Below are 10,449 nucleotides of genomic sequence, written 5' to 3'. Positions count from 1 at the left end.
TTTGTAAATATTTATTTTGATAATTATTAATTAATTCTCAAATAAATATTTATGTTTTTTTTATATTTTAATGATAAATATTTGATTAGTATTAAACAGCTTTGAGTCTGAGTGCCAAAACCGAGGGAGATTTCGCGGATGGCACCGCCTGCGTGAAGGAATAAAAAATTACTAAAATTAAATAAACGCAAAGAGAGATTAGAGAATACTGAAAGCGAAAGAGAGAGAAAAGTAGTTGGTGGTCCTTCCCTCTCTCTCTCTCTTTTTCTATTATTATTTTCTGTGCTGTTGCCCAATACCCAAACGATTTTTCCTCTATTTATTTTTCTTTTTTCTTTTTTCTTTTTTCTTTTTTCTTTAAGCTGATTCTCTTCCCTCTCTCCTACCTTCTATAAAACCAAACTGGACCGTCCTCCGCCTCTTCTTTCTGCATCGACCTCTCTTCTTTCGTCTCTCTTAGCAATACACACACACAGATATACTTGAGAAGTTCTCCTTTGGAGAAGCGTTGTACAGTTGAGTTCTATGTCTGCTCTTCCCCCCTTCTCTTTCTCCCTCTGGTGTTGCTTCTGTAAATTTTCATCTCTTGAGGACTTTTTGGTCGAATTGGTTCAGATCTACGACGGTAGCTATATTTGGAAAAGCTTTTAACGGATCTTGGTTTTTGTTGTCCGTGAATTAAGTGAAAACTCGTTCCTTTTTTTTTCCCCTTCAAAGTTAAAAACTTGCTTGCTTTGTAAATTAAATTTTGGGAACGTGTCAAGTTGGCAAATCCTTATCTTCGAGCTAGCTATATCTTTTTTTTTTTTTTTTTTTTTCTTTTTGTGAATGTTTGACTAGATCTCGATGTTTTAACTGTTCTTACACGCGTTAGAACTGTTAATTACTATATAATAACCTCCAAAAGCTAAATTTTTCTCCTGCTTCTTCTGTCCAGGAATTTTCTTCACAGTTTAGAGCGAGATTTAAAAGGGGGAAAAAAAAAAAGATGAACCAGTGTGCGATCCATCCAAGCGCTTTCTCTACTTGCGAAGAGATAAGGAGTCCCGTCTCGGACCGGAGAGATTCGGTTGTTTGTCCTAAACCGAGACGTCTCGGACTGTTGAACGTCACCGCTAACGACCACCCTGTCAGGTCTCTCAGATGGCAGATCAGGTAATTTCTTCTGTCCTTTTTCCCTCTTTTTTTTTAATTATAGATCCTTTTTTTTTCTTTGCTAATAAAAAGTCGTGGGAATTTCAGCCACCAAGCGGAGCTTTGTGATTCAAAAGCAGGAACTGATCTTTTGGAAATAATCCTGACAAAGGTAAAGTTGTTATCTTTTCTTTTCTCCGTTTTGTTCTTCTTTAGTTTTTGGTTTCATTTTTGCGCGTATGGTAGTCGATAATTTAATTTTATGTAATGAATTATTCTGGTATATAAACAATCTGGAAGTGGTCCCTGTGACTACCGATATTTCCACAAAAAAAAAGAAAAATTTCTATCACATCTTGGTACCATCCATAAATTTGAGGTTGATTAATTCTGTGAGCTTGAAGAAAGAGATTTGAATTACTTGTAAAATAGATCTGCTTCCCTTTCAACAGTACATGTTATTATAGATTATTAGCTTCTTAATAGCTTATTTATTCCAGCTTAATTAACTTGTTATGGGGGTAAATATTTGCAGGGTGGTTGTGGTGTGGAACAATCCTATACACAAGTAGCCTCGTCGCCCCCTTTTTTTTGCGGGTCGCCGCCGAGCAGAGTAGCTAACCCATTAATTCAAGACGCTCGATTTGGGGATGAGAAATTCTCCCCTATATCGCCACTCATGCCCATGCCGATTCTTCCTCCTTCGGGTTTATCATCATCTCCGACTTCCTCTACAAGGAAAGGAGGCTGCGTTCGGTCAAATTTTGGAAACAAACCAGCAGTGAGGGTCGAGGGGTTTGATTGCTTGGACAGGGATAGCAGGAATTGCAGCATCCCTACTTTAGCATAGAAAACCCCATTCAATTATACAAAAAGGTACATAGTTTAAAAAAGAGGAGCTAAACAAACAATCCGTCGAACAACTTTTGCAGTGAGGAATTTTGAAATTCTCATGAGAGGGAAAAGTGAGGGCAGCTTTCGCTAGTGTAAATATTAAATATGCTGTAAGGGTTCTTTTGTATGTAATTATGTGTCTCTGCAAGTCATAATCAGTGTGTGTTGGCAAAAATAATTAAGGGTTATTAGAATTTTGTGTTTTAGGAAGATCAGTAGGAGATGGGATTGAGTTGAGCAGAGAAAACACTCATGTTCCACTCAATCCTCTGTGTTATTATAGAAAGTAATGAGAGTTTCAGGCAAGAATGTGAAAATTTTTCTTTTTGCATCTTTTTGGGTCTTGGAGTTGAAATCAGCGGCTTATGAAGGGAAATCTGTACAGAAATCAAGTCGGCATGGAGTCTCTAATGTAGTCATTTACAATGTAAATATTACCCTTTTTTAAATTTTTGTTAAATGGAATGATTCTGTTTTGTTGTCCAATCGTCACGATCTTGCTTTTTCCTTTTATCCATCGACCTGCAAAAGTGAAAATATTATGTGATGATGCATTTGATATTCGCTTGTGATTCACGCCAATGGGCAAAAGAAATGGGCCCTGGTGAAGCCGAATTGGTTATCAACTGTTCCTTGTCTGTATCCAATCTTTATGATGAAGAGCCTACAGGATCTTTGCTTTGTCAAACAGCATCTGTGGTATGGAAAAAGATGATCTCTCTCTTTTCTGTGCGATTTTTAGCAATTCCTCTGCTCTGATTAGAGATTGAGGCCTTAGGCTTTGGGCAGTGTTTCTTGTGGAGTGACATTCTTACGATCAAACGTACTGCAATGGATATTTAGTTCAGATTTTTGAGATGATGTCCAAATCGTTTGGTCTGTTATGTAGGTGATTATACTAAATCAGATCATAGGCTGTGCCAATCTAACGATGATGTGCCAATCTAACGATGATGTACCAACTATGTCGAACCATTTTTTGTATGTTAATTAAGGATGGTAATTTAGTTTCCAGTATTTATTATACAAAAAGGGCTTTTTTTTCTTAATTTAATCAATAATTGGACTATTAATTACTATTAGATATTTTAATTGGAGGGTAATATAATTTTTTTATTAAAATTTAATATATTTATTATTATTATTATCTTTAATTTATGTATAAAAGTTTCTTTTAATTAAATATCCTTTAAAGGATTATTTTCTTGAATTTGAAGATGGCAGTGAGGAAATATAACTAATTTTCATGAAATTTTTAAAAATTTCCATTATCTTCCTCTCCAAACCCCAAGGCGTTTTATCGAAAAGCTCAAATAAAGGCTCATTTTGAAGATGGCAAGGGCCTTTTTTATGTATAAAAAATATATGGATTGGCTCCGACTCATACCGTATAATCAATCATACAATATGATTTTGGATAAAGCCATGGAGTACAAAACTATATAATAATGAGTTTATAATTATTAAATTAAATTTATGTATATTTCAACTAATTAAATATTATAATAATAATAATAAATATTTAACATAATAATTATTAAATTAATTCTGATATGAGAGTCGAGTTTAACTTTAACCCGACAAGCTGATGCTGATCAACCGCTGAATGTGTTTGCGATGAAAAGGTGGTTCGCATAACACGACACAGGTTACCGTCTTACAAGTTTTCAAATTTCGTTATGTATCAATTTCTTTATATTATCCTAAAACATTTCCAAGGGTGCTTTGTTTTTAGCATTATGAGTCACCCTTTAGAAAAATACATTTTAATTTTTTTTATTGTTACTTCATTATCCTTTCTCTATTTTTAAGTAAAAATATTTTAATATATTTCATTAATTAGATTTTAAATTTTCTGAATTTTGCATTATTAATGTAATTATAATTAAAGTATTTTTCTATTTTTATACAATTGCTTTCAATTAAAAAGTGAAATTTAAAATTTTACATGCATAAAACGATTTTAATACTGCTGGATTCACCCTTAATAATGGAACCGCATTTATAATTAGGAGTAAGAAAATAGTAAGAGATATCTGAAAAAAAAAATGAAAATACTAATGAGATAAATGAAGGAAAAAAGAAAAAAAAAAAAAAAAGAAGAAGAAAAATAAGGAAAGACGGAAGCAATGCGCAGAGATGAAACGGTGCATGAAAAAAAGGAATAGAAGACAGAAATAGCTTTTGGTGACGGTCCACTGAATGCTTATGTTTGATTTGGCCTTTGGAGTCCCGAAGCGGGGCGCCTTTGTTCCAGCTGCGTCTAACTGTTTCCCATCTTCGTGAGGGGCGTGCAGCCATGTGAATTCCAATCCATAATTTATTACTTCCACTATTTCTTTTTTTTTTTTTTAAATTTTCAAATGATTATCGTTTCATTTTTTTTTATTTTTTTATTTTTGACAAACGCTCTTCGTATTAAAATTCTGATTTGAAAAAAAGAAAAGGAACTCTTCATACTAACAAGCTATTATTGTCTAAATTTTGTGGAGAGGGAAATCATCGATTTTTTTTCCCTACATTTTTTGGCATTAGGCTTTCGTATTTTATTTATGTTTTTTTTATTAGATTGGGCTTTTACATAGTCGTCCTCTTTTTCAGTCTTGTTTGTATATATTTGGACATTAGAGCTCTTCTGCAATAAAAAAAAAATCTTATTTTAAAAGTATAGAATTTATCAAAACTCAAATTACAATTAATTTTTCAATTTTGATACCCAATCTCAAATATTTGGGTTTTATTCTAAAATATTTAAATATTTAATTATATTAGTGAAAACACATAAACTGAAACTTTATTTTCCTACTGGCCTAAAATATATTATCAAAGTCTTAATACATTTGCATATGTCTATGTAATTATTTTACTTTGCTGAATTCTCAATTAATGTTGGATTTTTATTGGAAATTGAATGTCCACAGCATGGACTAGTATTTTTCTACAAACATCACGCTAACTGAAACTTTCTAATCTATCTCAAAAGGAAAAATCTGAGATCAAAATTAACCAAAATCTTTAATAGGTTAAGGCTACTAATTTTAGCTAATTCATGATAATATTATTTTATTAAGTTAATCAAAATTTAAAATATGTAAATAAAATAAGAAATTAAATATTGTTAAATCCTAATCAAAATGGTAGGATTTTCAGCACTATTATACTTAATCAGTTCAAAATTACACATTAAATTACATGTAGAAAACGAGTGTAATTAGTTAAGATTATAATTATTTAATGATGATCAGTCTAAACAAATGACTACAAACTCCTTAATAATTTGATCAAATGCCCTGAAAATGACATATTCCCATCTGTGAAATTTGATTTGGATGGTGACCTACCACAGCCTTAGTGTTATACATAAGTTGGGTTTAAAACCATCATTCCCTATCAACACTCAATTCTTTTAAGTCAAATAATGAAGGATTTCGATTTATCAAAGTTGTAGTTATTCAGACATTTAGAATTTCATTAACTTTATATTATAGTGGGAAATTATACAATAAAATTAATTAAATTTTATTTAAAAGTATTGATGGTAAGTCATAAATGTATGCCGTACAGATATAGCAGAGGAAAAGGAGATAGGGTCACCAAACTGTTGGGTAGAGGCCAAAACTTTTGGCCTAAAATAAAAAGGAAAAGAAAGTGGCTTTGGATTTGCAATCCTTCGCCGCCACCTCCTTCTCCACTAAAGTTGAGATGCTTGTCTACCAGATTTAAGGATCCACTTTGGAGGTCTTCACATTCTTAGTTGAAGATATGTTTGAAAAAATAAATAAAATTGACTACATTCACCATATGTCCTGAAAAAAAAAAAAAATTTTTTCCAAATAACCATTTTTATTTGTGTTGAATTATTTATAGGTGGCCGGTACAGAGTCTCCCAGTTTCATGTTATAAATTTTCTACCAAATATAGCGTGGCTCTAGAAAATCTTGTGTCACTCTGCTCCGCTGCGTACAAAGCAAGTCCCTCGCTAGTACTCTTTCCACTTCTCGATAGGCTGCAGTGAACAGAGATTGCAGCTCCCCCTCTCTCTCTCTTTCTCCCTCGACACTTTCTCTCTATCGCAAACTAAAGGAGATTTTTAGATGGGAGCAGGGAAGGGCTCTACTCTGGTTCACCTTCTGGTGGTGGTTCTGAGCCTCGTTGCCTTTGGGTTCGCCATTGCTGCTGAGAGACGAAGAAGCATTGTATGTCTTTATCTCTGTCTCTCTTTTGGCTTTTCGTTTTCAAACTTCTCTTTTTTGTGTTTAAATTTGGGCTTTTGAGAATAGTATTTCTCGTCACTCACTCTTCCCAGGCTTTGGTCTTTGTTGCTTGCATTAGATTTTTCCAACTTTGTGGAGGTATGAGGGATAAGGGATTCTGAGACATGGTTGCATTGAAGATATGTACTTTTAATGGTTAATTCATTGAATTTCTACTGGGTTTTGTGTATGTTTGAATCCGAGTTTTATACACTTAATTCATTGAATTTCTACTGGGTTTTGTGTATGTTTGAATCCGAGTTTTATGTGTATAAACTTTGTAGCACTCTTTATATATATACACACTATTTTCTGTCGGCTTATATTGGTTTGAACTAGAGGAAATAGTAGCTTTCGATTCTTTATTGCTTCAGACTGATTATCCACAAATAGAGGTGAATTTGGGAAGAAACTTATAGGAACTCTGAGTTGGATATGAAGTGGTGGCAATATTGTATACGTGGCTAGGATGAGCAAGCTTAGATGGAGGAAATGCCTAGACAAGATTAACTGATTAAGTAAAGTTGATAAGTCCATAACTTTTATGTCTGTATGAGGCAGTATGATGCAAGGTGAGGTTGCTACTTGCTACAATGGGCGTTTGCCATAGAGTTGTGTTGGTTGTGAGAATGTAAAGGATTATGCATAAAGGATTAGTTGTCTAAAAATTTAGCTTAATAGAGTAGATTTTGTGAAATCGATTTGTTCTAATGCCAACAACTTGTTTATGAAAAACTGAGGTTCATCTCTGATTAGGCCCTTACATGTATGTCCTAGAGCCTCTAGGACATTTCAAACAGCATTAAGTGAAATCCAAATGTCAGAAGAACATTGGTTGTTTGCTTTTGTAACTTCACAAGCCTTGAGATATCGTTGTCCTTAGTTAATTTCGTGGCAGTAGAGAACATGTGGGTATTTCTTTTTGTCCCTAATGTTGGTTTAATAATATTTTCCAAGGTCATGTTCTCAGGAAAACCATTTGGAGTTACATAGCAAATCAAGTTTCAAGTTTTGATTCTATGGCCAGCATGTTTAAGTTTCCAATTTAGTCCACCATAACTAACAAAATTTTCAAGATAAGCATGCACATTGGACCTCTGCATGTGATGCAGAGTCTCTGTAGTTGTTAGGTACTACAGTTGACATATATAATATACTTTAGGCGTGGTGTAATGACACTTGTGATCCATCACTCATGCTTGCTTCTTTCTTTCTTTTTTTGGTCTCATTTACATTTTCATTATTGTCTGCATGATAGGGCCATATTGAGAAAGATCCGACGAATGCTACATACTGTGTCTACGACTCTGATGTTGCAACTGGTTATGGAGTGGGTGCTTTCTTATTTCTTCTTTCAAGTGAATCACTACTAATGGGTGTGACAAAGTGCATGTGTTTTGGAAGATCATTAGCCGCAGGCGGAAATCGAGCTTGGTCCATCGTCTATTTCGTCTTATCATGGTTAGAATTTTTATTTGCAATTATAAAACATTCTCACACAATTTTGATAAAGGAATCCTATCTGGTAATGGCACGTTAACGAACCACATGAACCATTTACATCAACACAGACCTCAATCTTTTCTATTATGCATATTTCATTTCTTCATTCACTGTGTCTGGTAGTCTCTCTCGTCTTTCTACTTTGCAGTCATATGCCATCCATGGTATGGTATTGTGTGCTTAGGTCTCTAATCGACGAGTGTCAACAATTTATATGTACGTTGTAACTGGAACTAATTATTTCAGTGGCAAGAGGGTCTAGTTTAACATACTTCATCTTCTGCATGTGCAGGTTGACTTTTCTGGTTGCAGAAGCATGTCTAATTGCAGGCGCAGCGAAAAACGCATACCACACGAAGTACCGGGGAATGATATATGCTCAAAATTTCTCATGTGAAACATTGCGGAAAGGTGTTTTTGTTGCCGGGGCAGTGTTTGTGGTTGCAACAATGGTTCTCAACGTGTATTACTACATGCATTTATCTAAGGCCACTGCTCCTCAGGCTGAACAGAAAGTGAATCCTACCATTTCAAATGTTGGGATGACTGAGAATGCATAGAGTCTTCCGAGGGACCACATGCCTAAGGTTTGATTCATGATATTTTCAGTTGCGGTGGTGATTGTTTTGTGCAACGCTGTTGTGCTTATATATATATACATACATATAGAGAGGGTATATGATTATAAGAGAACAAAGGAGATTTTTATTAAGAAAATAAGACGTATAGAAAATAAAATTCAAGAAATTACTGTTGACATTTGAAATGTTGACAACCCAACTGATCATATCTTGAGTGACTCAGCCGCTCAATATAAAATTCAGTGCGTGAGCGGAACATATTACAGGGGCAGAGGCAGAGGTTGGAGTTGGATCCATTACTCTTTTTATCTTCGCTAAAAAGCACAGGCTTGTTCGTTGGGCCTACCATGTTTCGTGAATTTTTTTTGCCATGTTACGTAATTCAGGATTTGTCATAATACGTGGCATAAGCATGGATACATAATATATTAATTTTAATAATTTAGAAAGCTTAATTGATACACTATAAATGGTTACAGTACGTTAAAATATATTGACAAAATTATTTTTAGACTATATGCACAAAAAAAGTAATTTAAAGAATATTATGTAATTTTAAGATGTATGTGCATGTAATGTTAATGTAATTTAAGTCAAAATTATTATTTTTAAGTCATAATTACTATACTTTAATTTTTTTTTTTACAAAATTCATTAATTTAAACATTTTTCGATACGTAAAAATATCATATTCGGATATAAAAAATTAAAAACAAAAAAAAACAATGGGTATGAAAATTAAAATTGAAATTAAATTTATCAATATAATTTGGGCGGGGATTAACCGTAAGTATTAATATGAGCGAGCAAGAAACACAAACAGAAGGGAGAATGAAATTGGAAGGAAGTAAGAAAAGGAGACAGAAATCAGAAAAGAACAGGACTTTTCAGATGATCCTTCACGTGCCATTGCATTGGCAATATCAATGACAAGACCACAAGAGTGGCCACACCGATCTTGTTTTCTTGGAGTGCCATCAATCCAAACCTGTGGGGTCTCTTCTTTACTCCCTTCTCTTATCATAAAAACAGTTTCTTCTAACAAAAACATCAAATGTCTTTTTTTTTTAATATGTTACCTGGTTCACTCTATCAAGACATGCCCATGTCCACACGGGGCCTCTCTTCAACTAATCAATTAAATTATAATCTTAATCTCAACTTCTATTAATCTAATAAAATTTTTCCTATAACAATACTCATTCATTCATTAATTAATATTTTCCTTTTTATTATAGTAATAATTAATATATTTGAGACTTAATAATCTTATATCTTTATTTATTTTTCTAAAATTATTAACATGTAATTTAAACAACAGAAACGACATATTCCAACAAATATGAAGCTTCAATGGATGAGCAGAGAGCAAAGAGAGGTCGGTGTCATTTTCTTCTGGCATAGGTAATGATGGTTTGAAGCAGAGAATTTTAATGGGCTTAAATGCGTACAACATATACATTGCAAAAGGGTTGATTTCTTTGTACACATTGTCGACCTTACAATTTTTATTTTACTCGTTAAAGAGAGTGGGAGAGGAAAAGGGCAAGAGGGAAAAGCCAAAATGGCCAAGTCCAACAAGAAAATGGCAAAACTCATTATAAAAAGACAGGCAAAGAGGGTTTAAGGTCTTTTAATTACATATATAAAACGGCAAAAAAGAATGGTAAACGACACAGAGAGGAGTACAAGCTCCAAGTATAAGCTTAAATTTCTCAACTTTTATTGCCTGCACAAAGATCAGATTAACCTTTTCTTTCTTTCTCTTCTCTATATACCTTTCTGGGATTTTGGAGTTTGTCCAAATTTCTGTGCTTTTCTTTTTTTTTCTCTGACAGGCCAAAACAAAACCCACTTTTTTTTAATGCTCAAAGAAGACGACATTGTTGAGCACCAAAGTTCAAACTCTTGCGTTATTATCAGGAAAAAAAAAATAATAATAATAATAATTCAAATTCTGATGAGAACAATCCTCACTTCCTTACTGCCCCTCTTTTGTTATAGAATTTACGACAGAAGACATGGGGATCTCTTCGCTTTTTAGTCCAGATATGCATACACTAGGGGATGCAGTATTTATATTT

At 33.5% G+C, this 10,449-nt stretch overlaps 2 protein-coding genes across 5 annotated transcripts; both read left to right on the top strand.

The window, feature by feature from the left end:
* The first annotated feature begins 348 nt into the window (after nt 1-348).
* On the top strand, nt 349-2,514 carry LOC110600264. Of its 4 annotated transcripts, none has more exons than XM_021737073.2 (4): nt 349-526; nt 936-1,155; nt 1,243-1,306; nt 1,670-2,514. In XM_021737073.2, exons 2-4 carry the CDS (start codon nt 989-991, stop codon nt 1,982-1,984), a joined length of 546 nt encoding a protein of 181 aa, XP_021592765.1. In that variant the 5' UTR covers nt 349-526; nt 936-988; the 3' UTR covers nt 1,985-2,514. The 4 variants fall into 4 exon arrangements, with proteins under 4 accessions (XP_021592765.1, XP_021592766.1, XP_043806688.1 ...); XM_021737074.2 differs by having other exon boundaries at nt 352-515; nt 938-1,155; XM_043950753.1 differs by lacking the exon at nt 349-526 and adding an exon at nt 547-682 and having other exon boundaries at nt 938-1,155.
* Nucleotides 2,515-5,710: 3,196 nt separating this feature from the next.
* On the top strand, nt 5,711-8,541 carry LOC110631061. The gene is made up of 3 exons (XM_021778771.2): nt 5,711-6,224; nt 7,540-7,742; nt 8,077-8,541. Exons 1-3 carry the CDS (start codon nt 6,123-6,125, stop codon nt 8,342-8,344), a joined length of 573 nt encoding a protein of 190 aa, XP_021634463.1. The 5' UTR covers nt 5,711-6,122; the 3' UTR covers nt 8,345-8,541.
* The last annotated feature ends 1,908 nt before the right edge of the window (nt 8,542-10,449 follow it).

This window comes from Manihot esculenta, chromosome 14 (assembly GCF_001659605.2).
Source record: "Manihot esculenta cultivar AM560-2 chromosome 14, M.esculenta_v8, whole genome shotgun sequence".
Lineage (NCBI taxonomy): Eukaryota > Viridiplantae > Streptophyta > Magnoliopsida > Malpighiales > Euphorbiaceae > Manihot > Manihot esculenta.
Note: the sequence above shows the minus strand (reverse complement) of the source record. Positions and strands in the feature narration are given on the sequence as shown.